Source organism: Ostrinia furnacalis, unplaced genomic scaffold, assembly GCF_004193835.3.
Source record: "Ostrinia furnacalis isolate ACB-3 unplaced genomic scaffold, ASM419383v2 OfSCF1911, whole genome shotgun sequence".
Taxonomy (NCBI): domain Eukaryota; kingdom Metazoa; phylum Arthropoda; class Insecta; order Lepidoptera; family Crambidae; genus Ostrinia; species Ostrinia furnacalis.
The window spans coordinates 145,870-165,933 of NW_021132150.1; the positions used below are offsets into that span (position 1 = coordinate 145,870).

General features: G+C 37.0%; 4 protein-coding genes across 7 annotated transcripts in view; 2 read left to right on the plus strand and 2 right to left on the minus strand.

Moving 5' to 3' along the window:
• Nucleotides 1-8,447, plus strand: part of numb (NUMB endocytic adaptor protein) — a 40,194-nt gene extending 31,747 nt beyond the window's left edge. For all 4 annotated transcript variants that reach the window (XM_028306252.1, XM_028306255.1, XM_028306251.1 and 1 more), the window contains 2 exons: nucleotides 3,666-3,816; nucleotides 5,050-8,447. In XM_028306252.1, the coding sequence (XP_028162053.1) occupies nucleotides 3,666-3,816; nucleotides 5,050-5,316 (418 nt within the window). In that variant the 3' untranslated portion in view covers nucleotides 5,317-8,447. The remainder of the gene's footprint in view (nucleotides 1-3,665; nucleotides 3,817-5,049) is intronic.
• Nucleotides 8,448-8,669: 222 nt separating this feature from the next.
• LOC114354017 (lateral signaling target protein 2 homolog) lies at nucleotides 8,670-14,105 on the minus strand. The gene is made up of 2 exons (XM_028306236.1): nucleotides 14,003-14,105; nucleotides 8,670-12,818 (listed from the first exon to the last, which is right to left on the minus strand). The coding sequence occupies exons 1-2, from the start codon at nucleotides 14,084-14,086 to the stop codon at nucleotides 12,654-12,656; spliced, it is 249 nt and encodes an 82-aa protein (XP_028162037.1). The 5' UTR covers nucleotides 14,087-14,105; the 3' UTR covers nucleotides 8,670-12,653.
• Nucleotides 14,106-14,915: 810 nt separating this feature from the next.
• LOC114354015 (lateral signaling target protein 2 homolog) lies at nucleotides 14,916-18,788 on the minus strand. The gene is made up of 2 exons (XM_028306234.1): nucleotides 18,782-18,788; nucleotides 14,916-15,274 (listed from the first exon to the last, which is right to left on the minus strand). Exons 1-2 carry the CDS (start codon nucleotides 18,786-18,788, stop codon nucleotides 15,078-15,080), a joined length of 204 nt encoding a protein of 67 aa, XP_028162035.1. The 3' UTR covers nucleotides 14,916-15,077.
• A 14-nt stretch (nucleotides 18,789-18,802) lies between these two features.
• LOC114354016 (uncharacterized) lies at nucleotides 18,803-19,851 on the plus strand. Its single transcript, XM_028306235.1, has 2 exons — nucleotides 18,803-18,950; nucleotides 19,660-19,851. The coding sequence occupies exons 1-2, from the start codon at nucleotides 18,819-18,821 to the stop codon at nucleotides 19,849-19,851; spliced, it is 324 nt and encodes a 107-aa protein (XP_028162036.1). The 5' UTR covers nucleotides 18,803-18,818.
• Nucleotides 19,852-20,064: the final 213 nt, after the last annotated feature.

Below are 20,064 nucleotides of genomic sequence, written 5' to 3' on the forward strand. Positions count from 1 at the left end.
TGCTGGAGCGCCAGGAGTCCTTCCGCGGGCTCGCGCAGCTCAACAACAGGTATAGTTGTTGCAACCCACCAAGCCGAGTGAGCTTCACGTGTGCCGGCTCGCGACTGAGGGCTTAGTGTGAGATCAAACGTCGTCCGTCACTGGCGAGCGCGTTAAAAATGTAAATTTTAGTTCTTAAAAGTTTCCGCTAGGGGCGCTGTACTATCGGCAACAGTGTTAACTGCCCATTGCCAGTCATGTCATCTCGTTCTATCGCAAAGAATCACCATTTGATTAGAGCGAGAGCAAAAACGGAAATGGATAGATAACAGTGTGGCCGTGTGTACAATCCGTCATACATTTAATGTCACTTTTTTACGCAGTCGACATCGAATGCGGTTGACGTAAACTCACACTACGCCCCCTGTTCGTTTTTCAAGTTTAGACAGATATTACACTATCGTTATGTATGTACACGTACACACACGAGTAAAACTCACTCGCCTTCGTGAGTTGCAAGAACTATATAGGCCAGACGCTGAGCTTTACTTTCGCCCCACAAATAGACCAGCTAGCCTAGAATGCGCCCCATTGTAATGTTTTATCGAGGCATTTTAACGATTTCCGACGATAAGCCTGTACATTTGTCGTCTAAAATCGTCGATAAGATATCGTGGCGCATCCTAAGCCGGGATAGATCACCATTTGAATGTTTTAACATAAACATTACGCTAATAACAATAGTTATAATAATTCATGTTTTTGTATACGTTTTTGTCTTGTTGGTAGTCCTAATAAATAAACACTAATGGAATGCAATGCAATAGATAGATAGATAAAACTTTATTGACACACACTTATCAAGTACAAAGAAGTGTGATGAAAGGACGCCCGATTAATTTAAACATAACTAAATAATAAAGTCTCACGAACGGTGAAATCGATTCACAAGACGTGTGTGAAGAGAATAAGTAATTGTGATATAACAATTTTTTAATGATGAATTATAATGTAGCTATAACATTTTGAAGTTTCATACTCGGCAATCAGTATAAAAACAAAATATCACGCGCCATCTGCGGTCAATTTACGAGTATAAACACATAGTTTGACGAACCTCTGCTCGTAGAATTCTTGATCAATCAAGTTTTAAAACACAATTTTCTGTCTACCAATGCTTTTTTATAAACAGCACAAAGTTATGGAAATTCGTCACTTTGGTCGCAATGTCCAAAGGTTTACTGCGCATTTGCACCAAACACAAAATTACATAAAGTAATTTTAACTAAGTTTGCATGTGAAAAACCGTGTACATAACCACGCGTAAACATCTTGCAATAAGGGTGGATTCGACCAAACAAGAGTAAATATTAATCTCAGAATAAATCGTCAGTTTTGACATAATATTTCCCATACTGAAACTGTCAATGTGCCAGTTACCAGGAGTTTTCTCGGATAAAAGTTTGGTTGAATCGGGCCTAAACCGTAAAGCTCAGGTCTTGCCTCGCGGACTGCAATAGATGTCATAGAAGTTTGGTATTCAGTACAAAACAATAGTAAATAGTACTATTTTGTCAAATAACACGCATTTACCATCACGTAAATAGTGACATGCATCCCAACAATACAGATAGGTATTGTTGTATAGTTAGACTAACATGTTTGTTGAGAAAGGTAGGTAAGTGTGAATACTGTAAGATTTAATTCTAAGCGTTTATTTAAATTGCAGATAAGTAGATAAGTGAGCGTTCACCTTTAATGTCTTGTTTAATATTTTTGTTTTTAGAGTGCAACAGTTCTATGATATTGTGCATTTTGCACGTTAGACGTGCGTGTTTTCTTTGATGACGATGTGCTTTATAGTGGTCCGTAGTATTATTTGGTTTTGTAAAAAAATACAGTAGAAAACCGGTTAAGTGGTTACGAAGAGTTCAGTAAAATAGCACTGGTTTAAAATAGAAAATAAAATACCTTTTACGTTTCATGAAATGCAACTAACAACTCTCTGACAAAAGAGATTTAGTAAAGGGTCCTTTGGACACGGAACCCTAAAAATGATACAAGATATTTTATGAACTGCATGAACATTTTGCGGCATGTATTAACACCATTATGGTNCTATAAGGTAAACATGTCAGTCAATTTGACAACCTTTGTTGGAAACATTAATCAATGAAAATATTGTCCGAACCCTTGGTATTTCTCTTCGACAAATACTTTAACACATTGTGAACCACTTTTCTTTCACGACTATAAAAAGATTTTAGCAATTTCATTCACAAAATCAATTGCGCACATTTAAAATAAAGTTTGTTTACACTTTGACAGCAATAGACTGACATGCAAGGTGACATATCAATGAAGTTTTTAGTTACTGTTGCCATTAAACCAAGCCGTTGCCATAAAAAAAAGAAGAAGAAGAAGAAAAGAAATTAGTACCATTAGTTTTCCGCAACATGGCGAGGGTTTTTATGTTCCTGGTCAGGCTATAATGTAATCTAAATATATAAAAGGAGAAACTGACTGACTGACTGACAGATCAACGCACAGCCTAAACGGCTAAACGTAGGCACTTGAAATTTGGAATGGACGTAGCTTAGGTACCGTAGAGGTGCACTAAGAAAGGAATTCCCGAAATTCCCACGGGAACGGGAATTAGCGGGAAAAACGGGATTCACGCGTACGAAGTCGCGGGCGGCCGCTAGTTAATTACAATTCATTAGCAAAATTGTTATCAATTTATAATTAATCATTACCTATTGTTATTGTACTTTTAAAAAAACTCAATGAAATCCGTNATTATGGTTGGCAAAAACTAGATGTGAGACAGCAAAATAAATACTTCACACTTTTTTATTTCAAATGCTTATTTTGTTGACTTTAGTGTGCGAACTGTGAATCTATGTTAGAAAGTAGACATCTTTTTATAGATGTCATTAGATAACATAGTAATTTTGTGCATTGTGTGATGTTGAATAAAATAATAATACATAGTAGAATATGAGAAGTGAAATCGAATATTATGTATTTTTTTATAACAGTGTTTGTTGATACCCAAAATTAATGAGAAATTCGTAATATCCGACCTTTGTCTACTATTGCAGTGCCTAGCGAGTATAGTCTTGTAAATTCCTTAAATGTAAAATACTTTTACTGTAAATCATAGGGTCGAGTACCTTAAAGCTTGTAAAAGTATAAATAGATCAGCTATGGCCCTGAATGGTACATAAACTAAAGACTACATTATTGGTTTCATTACTTTATTGACTCAATCAAAGTATAACATTTTACTCGATAATCAGACTTATTCAAACGGTCAGTTAATTTGTCTTAATCTGTCAAATAGTATCTTTAAAATTTTACTTATGTGTCATTTATTGGAAACTAGCTTTCCGCCCGCGGCTTCGCCCGCGTGGAATTTTGTCTGTCACAGAAAAACGATATCGTGCGCGTATTTGCTCACCGTTTAGACTTACCCTGGACTACGACAAACATTTTAAAACCAAAATCAGCACAATCGGCCCAGCCGTTCTCGAGTTTTAATCAGACTAACGAAGATGAATCATTTTTATTTATATAGATAGATAATTATTTTTTACTTTTAACTCATGCGCCATATTCGATTTCACTCTCACTCTCAACCTTCACTAACTGCCATCATGTCTAACCAGCCAAATTATTTCCAGTTCCCCGTTCAAGCGGCAGATGTCGCTGCGCATCAGCGAGCTGCCGTCCAACCTGGAGCGCGCGCGCGCCGGGCTCGCCTCGCCGCCGCGCGCGCAGCCGCTGCCCGCGCCGCCCGCGCTGTTGGCCAAGCCCGAGCAACCGCCCGCTGAGGTAACTGAACCATTCCCACCTCTCGTTCCCACCACTGCAACTCCTGTGTAGCCAGGATCTACAGCTTGACCGCCACATAAACCCAACCAATGAAGGTCAAGTTTGTCCCGGGGGAAAGTTAAACTGTCATTGGACCCGCAACGAAATTAATCAGAAGAACATAGGAGGAGTTCGAAAGGTCCGACTTCCCTCTATTGCAAAGCGGATGACAGGTGACGAACAAAGGTTTAAAACCTTTAAGAAAAGATTATGCACTACGGACAATAAATATCAATTAAGGGGGCCTATCTTATGAGCAATTAGCAACTACCTGCCAATAATATTTTTCACAAAATCGCTTAAAAGCACGCCCGCTGAGGTAACTAACAACTTTATCTTCTAGCTAGAACATTGGTTCCCAAACTTATTTGAGACGCGCCCCCTTTCGACCATACAAAAAATTCCGCGCCCCCCCTCCTCTAGTCAAGATTATTTATTGGTCGTATCGAGCAGTCTGAAATGCATTCTCTCAGCGGTCGCAGGTTTCTTACAGATGGTCCGCGCCTCACTTAAAGGTCTTTGCGCCCCCCACTTTGGGAAGCAATGAGCTAGAAGATTACTGCTAAAGTCCGGTCGCCGAGCACATAGAATTTCGTCCAATGACCATAAGCTACCCATCCTTATCGCTCACGCGTCATTATATTGCACACTCACTGCGTCCGCACGTCGCACAGTCGCGACAGCAATATAATTATGCGCGAGCGATAAGGATGGGTAGCTTAGGGTCATTGTACGAAATTCTATTTGCTCGGCGACCGGACTTTAGTAGACGTAAATAGTCTAGCATGAAGTCAACAAATAGTTTTGGGCTCTTTGCACGCAGTGACTTCGCGCTAACTTAATTGTAATTCGATCAACTTCATTTACAAAGTTGAAAATCTTTCTTCCCCAATGGTTAACTTGTTCTAATGTGCAATAGAAATATCCATTTCACTTTGTCTGATTTATCTCGTGTAGTTGAGAGATAAATAAAAATCTAATAAGTATGCGTTTGTAGTGAAGGCAACTGCCCAATATTTTTTGTCTATTTGGTCAATTGAAAAGAAGCTGATACAGCCAAAATAACTTAATTTGACAAATCCGTAACTCCCAAAATTCGATTGCACAAGAATCGCCTTGAAGTTCGTCTGTAACTGTAATCTCTACTTGTATACATTAAACGTGAAGTAACTTAAAATACCGTTTCCATTCCAGAACTCAATCACCTCTCTCGGCTCGATGAGCGAAGACCCAGTGGCGGCGATGTGCCAGCAACTATCGCTCGGTCTCCGCGCGCTCGCCGAGGCCGAGGCCGAGCCGGTGCCCGTCCGGGCGGCCGCCGCGCTGCCGCATCCGGACGCGTGGCTCGGACGCGTGGCGCGCGCGCCGCCGCTCGCCGCCGCCGGACGCGCCGCCAGCTACGCCGGACACCACTCCACCAACCCCTTCCTGGCGCCCGCGCCCGCCCCCGCTCCCCTCTAAATAGGTGACACCTGACCGCTTGAACGTGAAGTTCTTGATAGTAATTTCGACGAAGCAATGGGAATGTTGGCATCTGTAAATCTATTGATTCCGTCTCCTGGTAGTCATTTGTGGCCGGCTAGGGACAACTCATCGTTTGAAGACGGAAAAGTCCAGCTCTGGATTAAATTTTGTGTGGCCCGTAAGCCGTAGCGTAAAGTGAAGATCCTTGAAGCAGTAATGCTTCAGTTGTCGATAACTACTGCGCATTGGAAATTCTGGCACCCGTAAATTGATAGTAGCCGCAACTTAATTTGAGAATAAAAAAGACCGCTTGAAGCCATAATACTTCAGCTTTTGATGGAAACAACGAAGCATTGGGAATAAGTGAATCCATATTAAATCCAGTTCCTATTTCAAATGTACACGATACATGGGTGAAGTCAATCGAGTCTTGTATGGAATTTTATTATTGTGTGCTGGGTATTCATATGAAGATTAAAACGTCCAATATTTAATTATACAGTCGTTATGCTGATTATGGTGACACTTCAACAGAAAGATTTCCAAGGAAGAACATTAATCACGTATTGTCTGATCTAAGCAGTAAGCATAAATATCTGGAAATTAGCGCTTATAATGTGGCTTGGATATTGGAAATTCTCAATTTGAGTTACTGCAAATAGTACCTGAAAAAGTGCTTGTAAATATATTTTTCTAAATGGTGTACGATTGCAGTGTTACAAAAATGTGTTGTCATTAACCTCGAAAATTAAATGTTTGATATGATTAAATAGTTATGTCGTAATCAACAAAATATTTATTCTATTAAAATTATTTCCCAATCAAAATATTGGGACTAAAATTGCAATGGCTTTGACGTACGTAGTAACAACGAAGAACGTGAGTTTGTACTTAAATATTTAATCGTTCTGATAATCCCATTATTGTTGTTAGGTATTAAAATCGACGAATAAATAGTGATGCCGTCGTTGCTCACTTATTTATGTATATCACCTGTGATTATACATAAGAGAGTGACTATATTGTCCTCTGGACATGTTTTAAAATGTTAATCCAATTTCTGCGCACTTGTTGTTAGCATAGAGGCGCTACGCTGTCAGTATTGTGTCGCGTCGCTCGGCCGCTAGAGTTCCTACGACGAACACTAAATGGTGCGACACCCGCGTTGGTCGGGCGACGATGACGCATCAAGTGTGTTTATGCCATTTTACGCATAGTCCGCACTTGAATGTATTAATATAATGTATATTTATGTACGTATATACAAAAATCCCTTGCCAGGAAGAAAAATATTCAACGGATTTGTGGAGGAAACTTATTTATTGAGAAATATACTTAATTATTTGTTAATAGATGAGTGTGAGTTTATTGAAAATTGCGGCGTCTGTTGTTTGATTCAAACACATTGAAAGTATCGGTTGTATTTAGATTGAATTGTTTGTATGTAATACATGAAAAGTAAAGCACAATTTTTTCAAGCTACCTACTAGTTAAGAACGTATCTCAGCCACTAAATCCTAACATCGAAACATGCATAGCGAATAACATAAAGATACGCTAAAACTGGCATGTTAAAATAGACAACAGTTATGGAAGGAAGTATCATTAGATACGTTCATCACGGGCTTGAATACTATTCTAGCTTCTAACATTATTTATATATCGTTAGGTAAAAATATAATTCAGCTTACGTGCATGTAGTTGTACTTTATAAACTCGCACTGTGCTTCTGCGTTGCACATCGCCCGCGTAGGCTGTCGTGTCCGCGGAACATTCGTCCATGCAGTATTACTTCGTGCCGGGCGCCTCGTAAACGCGTGGAAACATTAAATGAACAATGCAGTATTTTATTATTGTTAAACAATTACGTAATTGTATCATAGGGTTTTGGACATATTTTTTCCTTTTGTATATAATTGTAAATTTGTAGGATATTTACTTGTGTACCCTTCGTGGATCTGTTTTTTATACTTTTTTTATTAATAGCGATTAACTTTAGGGTGGTTTTCGGGTCGAACAAATGATAATGTTTCTTATCTTACGTCTGTTCACTGTAGTAGATGGTGTACTTGTTGTTTTCAAATAAGTATCTATGTTTATGTTACATTTATTTTGTTATTGGTTTTATCGATGTCTATTGACAAAAGTATTTTACATATTGTTCAAAACCAGACAACAATAACTAACTTGGTCCGTCTTAAATTCATTAGTCCTTATTTGAATGTTTCATAAAAATAACTTCAGTATAAATCCGTCAATAATTTATTTAATTTTTACATTCCAGTTTACTGCAAATGTATATTGGTGATAGTATAGTGGAACTAAACAATGATCGCATATCACTAGCTAGCCTTGCATAAATGTATAATGAATATTATATCGCACGCGTGTACTTACATTTGTAACAGTTTGTAAAATATAGTACTTAATAAAATGTACCTTACTAAGAAGCATTGCGTAATGTATCTCGCGCCTTTTATCTACTTACTGAGATCTCCGTAATATTGGGAATGTACTTAAAAATATTTCCTCTTATAGAAAATTATTGATGTTGTGAAAATGTATTATTATTACTCGTTAACAGTGGCACATTATCCGTATGATTAAATTGACATTATATTTATTAAAAAGAATACAAAATGACTTCACTCTCTGCCATTCTGCTATTTATTCAAACATATTTTTGACTATATTATACTTACTAGCTCATCAGATTTAAAATGATGATCAGAGATAATAAAAATATATTTCTTAAATCTTATCATCAATACCAGAGGTTTTCGAGTAATAAAATTATTATGTGATATCTGTCTACTGAATTATCCGACATTAGAAATGTATAATGCACTCTTATATTTAAAAGCACCATATTTTGTGAATATTATGTCTGTTACATAAAAAGTACATTAAGTTAGGTTCTTCGGTAAGCTAAATCCGAACGTGTACTTATAATGAAAAAGAATATTAATGTTACGACTTGGTTTTACAATAAATCGATATTGTGGGAAAAAGTACTTAATTTAGAACCAAAATCATGTCGTTCAAAAAATTCGTTGAATGTTATTGTATATTCTTTCTACAGTGATTTTATCTTTGTCTAAAGCGTGTAAATACCTACGCGAATTGTAGATATTTTAGATAACGAAGAGTTCAAATATTATGAAGAATAATAAATATTATGTTTAGTTGAAAAACATCTTTTATTTCATCCTATTTGCCTACAATCAAGAATTAAAAATAAACTGTTTGTATGTTTACCTGATTGAGAATCTTTTGGTAAGATAATATTTTAAAATAAAGGTAAACAATGAAATAAAACACCGTATTCGGCTTGCTGCACCATTTAATTCATTTATACATGAATATATTAGTCAACGGCATAAACTTCAGTGCCTACATACTACCTAAACAACGTATATATTGTCTGTAAATTATTCTTCTATACATACAGATCAGGTGACTAAGAAACATCCACTTACATATATTTAAGCCTAATTATATCAAATAGCTTTGTTATGTACTACAGAGACCAGATTCCATCTAAAATTATTTCTCCAACTCTAATTTTGTAAGATATTTAATTATTATTCTTATCGTCTTACATTCCAATCCTTCTAACATCTCTACCAATTTACAAACATAGAAAACTACGTTGGATGATTTATACATCATCGTATTTTGCAAACGCTGTTGTTGATTAGTTTATTTTTTCCAAAGTTTCATCAAAATTAATAAAAAGTATTAGTTGTGATAAACTTCTTTAAAAAGTGGAAGTTTTAATATTTTTGGTACATAACATTCAGACGTTGGCAAAATTATTTTATATTACTACACTTTAAAACTGATATTCATTTTTTTTGCGAGTTTCATAAGCACACTGTAGTGTGAAGCACGGTAGATACAATAGCAATTCCAATATTTATTTATGTACCCTGTAAGTGGATAGGGTTTATGATTACTATATTATGTTTTATGAAATGTATTATATTATTATATTTGTATAATATTAATAAAACGTTGCAACAAAGCACATATTATATCTGTAAAACGTGTACCTATTATACGTTTATAATGTGTCCTTAAAATATAGATTTGTAACAACGAGTATAGTAACTGGGAATGTTACCTAAAATGCAGATAGTTAAAAAGTAAAACAAATACTAAAGCAGAAAGTAACATTAGTATCTAACTAACTAAACACAACATAAATATAATACATAAATATGACTAGTTCATACAATTCATAATGGATAGTTATAATTCCAAAAAAACTGGAATGATAATGACATAATAAACTTTTATAAATATCATCATTTCACAAAGCTTCTAAAATAATAAAAATATATCACATTTAAATTAATATACGAAAAAAACATTTCAAATAATTATAATATTAATACATTTGTTTAGTCCTCAATAATCACATCACAATTTAATTAATATCAATACATTAGTTTTTCTAAGTTCCATTCAAACTGAATAGATCGAGATCATAAATAACCAATCTGATTATTAATTTGCAATAAAAATCTTTAGATTCCTTAGATTTATTAATACTGATTTCTTTAGACAAAATTTGTAGAATTTTCAATTTATTGGCAAGAATCATTTAAATTTATTTTGTTTATATTTTTCATTAACGTCTTGTTTTAATTGATTATATCATTACATTATTAATATACACATGGAACATAACATACTGTTCTTTTAATTCATTAGACTCACAACGGATATAAACAGGATGTAAGTGTCTAAAACTTCAGTAAACTTAAATCGCTGACTTGAATTTGGGATCATAAAATTACTACATTTTTTCGGAAAGTAAATTAAGACACATATCATAACGTAAAAAGTGTACAAAAATAGTTACTAAGTGTTTCATCTTAGAAGCACGACTCAAATTCACTGTAAAAGATATTGCCAAACTATTCCTTGCATCCTGTATATTTTGAGTTTATGCCGTTTTCATTTAGGAAATACAATTTAATATTTTATGTAATTCATTAACACACATAACACGTAACATGTTCTTATAATTTAAATGTATTTAAAAACCATAAACAGAAAAAATATGAATTCTGCAATTTGTATTTGTCTAAATGTCTTTTCACTACACGCTAACATGAGAGTAGCGAAAGCGGGGCCAGCGTCAAATTAACCACCCCCAATGCGTGCAAGATGTCAATTATTTGCGCCACGAAATAAATCGTTTTAAATGTTAACTGACACAGTCTATTCGATATTATTATAATTATCAATATCATAATAACATTTAATTCAACGCACTCTTGATTGGAACTCGGTAATCTTAAAATTGTGTTAGTATTAGCGAAGGTATCGTGTAAAGATAAATATTGATTTGGAGATATGATTTTAGAAATTAAAAATAATAAATAAATATGCTCTACTTTCCCATACTTCAATAAAAACAGATCTATTTCTAATGTCTTAAAATAGTAATTTATTGGCACGTCTAATGATGGATTCTTTATTATGATGAATTGTATAAATATTACGATGTAAAATAATATTTCACTTTTTGTGCACGGCTATTAAACCTTATTTTATTAATATTTGTTCGACATAAACGGGTCTCATACGTATTCAATCAGTAAATGGACTAGGAGCTCACAAATATTAACATTAAGACGCTTTGAAATATTTCCACAACAGTTAAATGGATGGTTCCAGTGTACCGTTGACAAAGAATTTAAATAGTAAGAAAAATAAAAAGTATATGTAAATATAATAAATTAAAATTTTAAAATGAGGAAACTAAGGAATAAGAGAGAATTGTTGTGCATCATAAAAAATAATAAAGTACAGTGCAAACTGAAACAAATACAGTCTTCCCCTCGATCGTTCTTTAAATCAAAGTTGTTACATCCATAAATTTTAATGTTAATATACTCATCAATTCAAGCAACAGTGGCTCGTTCTTTTCAAGTCCCTACTTTTTAAAGGAAAACAGTAGGTACGATAAAATTGACTGAATAGGTTAATACATACATATTATTAACTTAAAATACATAATATGTATAAACCAATAACCGTCTCTTCAATATAAACACTTTATTACCCGACTGCGCCAGAAGGAGGGTTATGTTTTTTAAGTTTACCTTTACACGAGGAATACAGATCTGAGGTGGAATTGTGTAAAGCAATCGTAATCATTTGACAGTTCATAACGTACGATTATTCTGTCAAACGCTTTGTTTAACTGACTTTATCGTACGTTATGAACTGTCAAATGATTACGATTGCTTTACACAATTCCACCTCTGCTCTTAATATAATAATTACGTTTTGTACCCGTGATCAACAATAAAGCAATTTGATCGATAGATTACATGATTACTACACAGGAAAGATACCATTTGTCTCGACATTATCCCACTGGCTTTAGTATCGCAGCAGGGTGATAAGTAGGCGGCGTCGCAGGTTGCGACGCAGAGACTAGCATCATTATCGTTCGAGTTGTTACGTTAGTTTCGTGTCGATTTAGGTGTGGTGATCTATTCTCTGTTGCTAATTGCCATGTATATTGTCGTGGTAGTGCTAGCAAACGGGCATGGGCCAAATGAGGGCTATCGTTTTAGCGCTCACCAGTTTGCGCCACTGTAGAGTAAGGTCCTGTCACTTGCTAGTAGCGAAGACAGTGGCACCAACTGGTGAGCGCTAAAGTGGTAGGAGGACTATCGCATTTGCACTTATCAAGATGGCGCCACTGTAGAGTAATGTCCTGTCAATCGCCAAGGGTGCCAACTGTTAAGTATAAAAACGATAGCCCTCATTGCGCAGTTAAAAAGGTCCCAGTTCCGCAGTATATTCGTGTACATCTCACTCGGCTACATGTCTTTAGTATCGCGTCGGTTGGGGTGGGAATCTACACCGCTTGCCGTGTATGTTGTTGTGGCAGCGCTAGAAGACGCGCACGCGCAGTTTTCTGCGCAATGTCCCAGACTTGCAGTACACATAATGTTATCTTGTTGACATCGTTAACACAAATTTACAGTGGAGTTGTGGAGATCGTTATTTAACACAATTTAAAGATCGGATGGTTTCTTAAAACATGTTCATCTCACCAGACATCCCTCCAACATAAAGTATTGTAATGGTTGGACTAGTCCTTCTTGCCGTGTATGTGGTCGTGGCAGCGCTGGCAGACGCGCACGGGTCGCAGCGGAACGAAAACGGTGTAGTTAGATATACCCCAGACTCGTAGTCATGTTAATCTTGTTGAGATCGTTATTTAACACAATTTAAAGATCGGATGGTTTCTTAAAACATGTTCATCTCACCAGACGTCGCTCCAGTTACTCGTAAGGGTTAGTTTATTCCTTCTTGCCGTGTATGTGGTCGTGGCAGCGCTGGCAGACGCGCACGGGGCGCAGCGCGCGCAGGCGGCGCACGGGCGCCTCGTAGCGGCTGCAGCGGCCGCAGAACACGCGCCCGCACTCGCGGCAGTGGTGCCGCCGCTCCAGCGCTGTGAAACGCACCTGCAAGGATATAAAAGGTATAACATACAGTAGATAGGGTCCGGCGGCGACTTCTTAATCTGGCAAATTAAGAAGTCAACATTTCTTTATTTGTATATATGTTACGGTCAAAGTGATAAATGTGAAAATTATGAATAATCGCCGGTTATTATGAATAATTACCGACAGTCGCGGTAAAAGTGATAAATTAATCACATTTAACAGTGATTATTTAATAATTCAACCTTAGTACTAACAAATTTCATAAAAGAGAACAACATCTCATCATCAAACAATCAACATCAAAGATTTTCTTCTGACACAATCACGGTACCCCAACAATATTGGTGTTATTTGAAAGCCCAATAAATATCCTTAAAGAAAAATACATTTCATTCCTAAATAAATGATTAACATGTACCATAAATGTGACTTGAAAATAGACTTCACTTTGGGCTCACCTCTGGGATCAATTAGACCATTTTTTATGGTTATAAAACCAAATAAAGATCTCACGTGTCCTCTTTAACAGATGGATAGCGATTAATCCCAACTTAACAGTTTTATAGTCATAAAAAATGCCTATAGCGTAACTACCTATTTTTTGAAGAAGTGACTCTGGGTCCTTGTAAAGACACATTTTTGGGGTAAAAACCTTTCCTTTAATGAAATGAAGTTTAGAACTAGGCTTTCAAATGGTACCAATGTTGGTGGAAAGTGGGGATGCATACGTTTGATAAGTGCTTGTCGCGGGAGGTGCGATTTATTTGATGCCGAGTGTAGTAATTGTAATGATGAGTTTTTTGAATCTAAAAACTTAAGATGCCTGTCATTTTTCTGTGCCGTGAAAGTAATTCCCAATCAAGGCCTTTACGAATACTTTCTATACGTGTAAGTGCGTCTGCTGACACGTGGTCTACATAACAGTCCTTACCGTCTGCCGTTAGTGTATCGCAATAATTATGGCATTAATTACCACGTGAATTGGTGCGGTTACACTACCGTTTACATAGATAAAAAAATGGAAATGAAATGTTTTATTCAGCGACACAAAACAACATCAAGAAAATAAAACAAAACTTAAACTTCTTTGTTATGCAAAAAGACCGCCACCGGTGCTATACCATGAAAAATTCTTGTTATATTTGGTATATGTTAGAAGAGGTCTAGAACACTGTTTTAATATGAGGTTAGTTATTTATTACCTGACACTGTGTGCAGTAAGGCGCGGTGTCGTCTCGCACCCAGTGGTCGGCAGGCCCGCCTTTAGCGCCTGACACGCTTGACATATCGGGCGCCGACCAGCGGAATATCTGAAACATTCACATGATTTTTAGGTCAACAATATGAATGTTCTTAAATGCAAAAATAATAGCAATTTTTGTTACTTGATTTATTATATTCATTTATTTTTGAAAAATAAAAAAGATTTCGATCGAAGACCCCAGATTGGAACCCAAGCAATATTAAGGGTGGATTCGACCAAACAAGAGTAAATATTAATCTCAGAATAAATCGTCAGTTATTCGACATTTTGACATAATTTTCTCATACTGAAACTGTCAATATGCCAGTTATACCACAGAATAATAATAAGTACTACGTACAGAAGTTTTACTTCGCGTAGGTATTTAAAAAAATGTATGCTCAATGTCATTAACAATATGGTGTAATTTAGCTTAAGGCGATTAGAGTCCTCAATGACCTTGAGCGTTTGACCTTCACGCTTCGCACAACACCCGCGCACCCCGCACGAAAACTCCGATTTGACACCGATCAAAAATACACGGGCATAGGTAGGTACAGAATAGAAGCTCTTTCTTCATACATTACTGCCTATTATTTTAAACTTGAATTGATGAACCTTGATGTCGATGTCATCCAACGCAGGCGCAAGTGATCGCCCGAAATGTTCTAAACTAGCGCACCGTATAGTAAGGTATTTATAATATTTTTTATTTTATTTTATTTAGCTTACAATGTATGTTGTGTGTAACCTATGTTTGTTCGGGTGGAATTTTGCAAGCTGAATTAGTTAGACCTATTTCCTGACGACAACCGATTGAGTTAAGATTTCGGATACACATGCAATTCGGATGACAATGCAATATNAGACGCGCACGGGTCACAGCGCGCGCAGTTTTCTGCGCAGATATGGCCCAGACTTGCAGTATACATTTTAATGTTATCTTGTGGAGATCGTTATATAACATACAGTAGCTTAGTTTTCAAACATGTTCATCTCACCAGACATCGCTCCAGTTACTTGTAATGGTAAGTTTATTCCTTCTTGCCGTGTATGTGGTCGTGGCAGCGCTGGCAGACGCGCACGGGCCGCAGCGCGCGCAGGCGGCGCACGGGCGCCTCGTAGCGGCTGCAGCGGCCGCAGAACACGCGCCCGCACTCGCGGCAGTGGTGCCGCCGCTCCAGCGCTGTGAACCGGACCTGAAACGACAGAAAAGGTGCTGTCTTTAAGTCTACAGTTTAAACACAAAAGTAAGCAAAGGTATTTAAAAAAATGTCTACTCAATACAGTCAACAATATGATTTGCCCTGAGAGTCGAGCACTATTTCGTTTAAATACTAGTGTAATCCATTGCAAGCAAATTTCACTCTTAATACTCGAGAAAACTAATCAAATTCAAAATACACTAAACTCAGTGATCGGTCACTGCTCGCTCGTGAATTCCTTGCAGATTAGCCGTGCCGGCGGCCGCCGCGCGTGTTTTGTTTTCGATGCCTACTCGGGGATAGAAAAATAGCTCTCTCTTATATATATGTTACGGTTAATGTGATTAATTGAAAATTATTAATAATAACCGGTTATTATGAAAAATTACCGACAGTCGCGGTAAAAGTGATAAATTAATCACATTTAACAGTGATTATTTAATAATTCAAACTTAGTACTAACAAATTTCATAAAAGAGAACAACATCTTGTGTACGTGCTCGTATACAGCCAAACTTTTGAACGTTTTGATATCATATATTAATATAATTTGGCATAATGAGTTTGGAATGTTTCTTGCATAATATTACTTTTCCATGATGCCTATAACATAATGTTTTGATTAAAAGTGAAAAATAGGTTAAGGTGCGGCGGGGGTGGCCCTTGGGCCACCCCTAAGCCGCCTATTTAGTTTTATACACACATAAATGACCTCATATTAATCACATTTACCAAATCATGCGGTTATTATTCATAATAACCGGCGATTATTCATAATTTTCACATTTATCACTTTGACCGTAACATATANCAATTCTATATGTAAACAGGGTCTGATGATGGAGCTGGAATGTGGCCATAAGAATTCTTCGAATTATTACGAGCTACATTAGAGAAAAACGATGCTACTACGCCGTAGTAAATTCCGCATCATAAATACTAAAATGCTTAAATTAAAATTAAAAGAAAAACATTCTTTAAAAAACAAGGTTTTGTATGCTCTAAAAAGAATAGAATAAAAAATAAAGATTCTATCATTACTCAATTTATATGACTAAAAGCTCGTCGCGAGATTTACTTGTGTAAACAAAAATTAGAGATGAAACGGATAGTTGTTTGGCCGGATACCGGATACCGGATATCCGGCCAGCTGCTAGGCCGGATAGCCGGATATCCGGCGGCCGGATAGTTGGCCCATTGTCTCGTTGCATGTCGTGACGAGTTTCGTGGTGCTTCGAACGCGATCAGTGGGTCTATTAGTAGACTAGACTAGTCACACTTTTCGAAAATCGAATCAGTTCGAATAGAATGACAGATTTTGCCACTTGTCTATGGGGCAGATCAATTCGGGCGATTTCAGTTGCCATTGTGAGTGTGTGATTGAATAGCAAAAAGGACATCATCCACGATCCATACATTTTTGGTCCAAAATCAAAAGTGCCGGCCAACAAAAAAAAGAGCTGTATTCTGACAGAACACGTCCGTCTTAGCATTTGTTACTTAGGCACCAAAGCTGTAGCACTACTGTGCGTCGTAGTATTTGAGATCTTAAAGTCATCCACGTTTCATATATTTTTTGTCCAAAATCAAAAGTGCCGGCCAACAAAAAAAGTGCTGTATTTTGACAGAACACGTCTGCCTTAGCATTTATCACTCAAGACTTCATTTGTTAGTAAATAGTTTAATCGTAATGTTAAAAAGACAGACTTTTAGAACTCGAATACTACGATGCACAGTGGTGCTACAGCTTTGGTGCCATATTAACAAAATTAAATGCTAAGGGGGACGTGCTCTATCAGAATACAGCACTTTTATTTTTTTGCCGGCACTTTTGATTTTGGGCCAAAATGGATGATGTCCTTAAATTAGTTTACTTGCTGCGTAATCTGACTGAACTGCATCATGACATCAGACCATCCATCAGTGAAAAAAAGATCGCCTATCTTATTTGGCAATATTTCGACTTAGGGCTGATTTTTCAATCGTCGGATAACTTTTAACCGAAGAATAAAATTGTCATTTTGACATGTTTCTTATACTGAAACTGTCAATGTGCCAAACTTATTCTTTAGTTAAAAGTTATCCGACGATTGAAAAATCGGCCCTTAACAGATATTTACCATTTATGTAGGTATTCGTCATTAGAGTGAATAGCCCAGAAAAAGAAATTAGTTTTTTTAAAGGCCTTAATAATATGGCTTTTTGGGCTTTAAATAAAAGCCGTTATTATTATAATCCATTTTATTGATGTTTACCTCAAAGATTAATGACGTATTTCATTTTATTAATAGGAAATTGTCGTAGTTTTTTAATATCCGGTATCCGGCCGGATAGTGAGTTACTATCCGGTATCCGGCCGGATAGTAAATTTAGGCCGGATATCCGGCCTACCGGATAGTTACCGGATATCCGTTTCATCTCTAACAAAAATACATTTATAACGTAACTTAATTTTAAAGTAAATCTAAAAAAAACACGGATAATAAATAAGTAACAAGCTTTTAGTCAGATAAATTGCGTAAGGACAGAATCTAGGTATACCTATAATAGAAAAAAACACGTTGACCTGTAAAAATAACCAATGGCAGATAGAATAAATAGATAGTACTGAGATGACGATAAGTAAGGCAAGTTAGGTAATTAAAATTCATTAAAGTTTAANGTTATGGTTGGCAAAAACTAGATGTGAGACAGCAAAATGAATACTTCACACTTTTTTATTTCAAATGCTTATTTTGTTGACTAGTGTGCGAACTGTGAATCTATGTTAGAAAGTAGACATCTTTTTATAGATGTCATTAGATAACATACTAATTTTGTGCATTGTGTGATGTTGAATAAAATAATAATACATAGTAGAATATGAGAAGTGAAATCGAATATTATGTATTTTTTTTTAACAGTGTTTGTTGATACCCAAAATTAATGAGAAATTCGTAATATCCGACCTTTGTCTACTATTGCAGTGCCTAGCGAGTATAGTCTTGTAAATTCCTTAAATGTAAAATATTTTTACTGTAAATCATAGGGTCGAGTACCTTAAAGCTTGTAAAAGTATAAATAGGTCAGCTATGGCCCTGAATGGTACATAAACTAAAGACTACATTATTGGTTTCATTACTTTATTGACTCAATCAAAGTATAACATTTTACTCGATAATCAGACTTATTCAAACGGTCAGTTAATTTGTCCTAATCTGTCAAATAGTATCTTTAAAGTTTGACTTATGTGTCATTTATTGGAAACTAGCTTTCCGCCCGCGGTTTCGCCCGCGTGGAATTTTGTCTGTCACAGAAAAACAATATCGCGCGCGTATTTGTTTACCGTTTAGACCTACCCTGGACCACGACAAACATTTTAAAACCAAAATCAGCACAATCGGCCCAGCCGTTCTCGAGTTTTAATCAGACTAACGAACATGAATCATTTTTATTTATATAGATAGATAGATATTATTTTTTACTTTTAACTCATGCGCCATATTCGATTTCACTCTCACTCTCAACCTTCACTAAGTGCCATAATCTCTAACCAGCCATATTATTTCCAGTTCCCCGTTCAAGCGGCAGATGTCGCTGCGCATCAGCGAGCTGCCGTCCAACCTGGAGCGCGCGCGCGCCGGGCTCGCCTCGCCGCCGCGCGCGCAGCCGTTGCCCGCGCCGCCCGCGCTGCTGGCCAAGCCCGAGCCGCCGCCCGCTGAGGTAACACGACACTATCACAAGCCGCTCCCTTCCAACCTGGAGTAGTTACTAACAGCTTTATCGTCTAGCTAGAAGATTACTGCTAGATTCAGGGCCGTCTTTAATCTACTAGGGGCCCTGGTCACATGAAGATCAAGGGAGGCCCTTCTCATCATTAGTTCGGGACTAGAAGCGTAGTGTAAAATGTCCAAGGATATTTATTATTTATCTGGAGAAAGATCTTTTGTGAGAACAGGCGGGGGCCTCCTCGTTCGTGGGGCACTGGGCACGTGCCCAGAGTGCCCAGTGGGAAAGAGGGGCCAGGCTAGATGTAAACCTTAATAAAAGGAAACAACAAATGGGTTTTGGATGACTTTGCGCAAGCTTAACAAATTGGTCAACCACAGGCAGCCAGGTAGTCCCCAGTACGCTGCGTCTTCCTGTACAAAGTTGAGAACCTTTCTTCCCCAACGGTTAACCTGTTGTGTAATATCCATTGCTGATAATAGGGATAAAAATTAAATAGGTATGCATTTTAGTGCAGCCATTTTTATCTATTTGGTCGATCGAAAAGAAGCTGATATCGCCAGAATAACTTAGTTTGACACATCCCAAAAGTTCATATTCCAAATTCAATGCCCTAGAATCGCCTTTCAAATTCGTGTGTGTGTGTAATTTCTACTTTTATACGTTAAACGTGAAGTAACTTAAAATACCGTTTCCATTCCAGAACTCAATCACCTCTCTCGGCTCGATGAGCGAAGACCCAGTGGCGGCGATGTGCCAGCAACTATCGCTCGGTCTCCGCGCGCTGGCCGAGGCCGAGGCCGAGCCGGTGCCCGTCCGGGCGGCCGCCGCGCTGCCGCATCCGGACGCGTGGCTCGGACGCGTGGCGCGCGCGCCGCCGCTCGCNAATTATTAGGTTTTAATTGATTTTAACATTGTACCCTATTTTTACAAATTAATAAATTAAGTATGAAATGAAATCACCTTATTCACAATTAATTATTTATTTATAAGTTCCTACTTACAAAGTTTACGTACTGCAAAGCAAGTGTTCAAAGTGTCCTCCGTTCTGATGAAGGCACAGTCTAGCACGGCGAAGCGTAGGTTTTTCGCTTTAGTTTTCGCAACA

Excerpts from the sequence above, each read along its gene's own strand:
- LOC114354017 (XM_028306236.1), bottom strand. The coding sequence starts at position 14,086 with ATGTCAAGCGTGTCAGGCGCTAAAGGCGGGCCTGCCGACCACTGGGTG. Across the intron at positions 12,819-14,002 it reads CTTACTGCACACAGTGTCAG|GTGCGTTTCACAGCGCTGGA; the intron begins GTAATAAATAAC and ends ATATCCTTGCAG.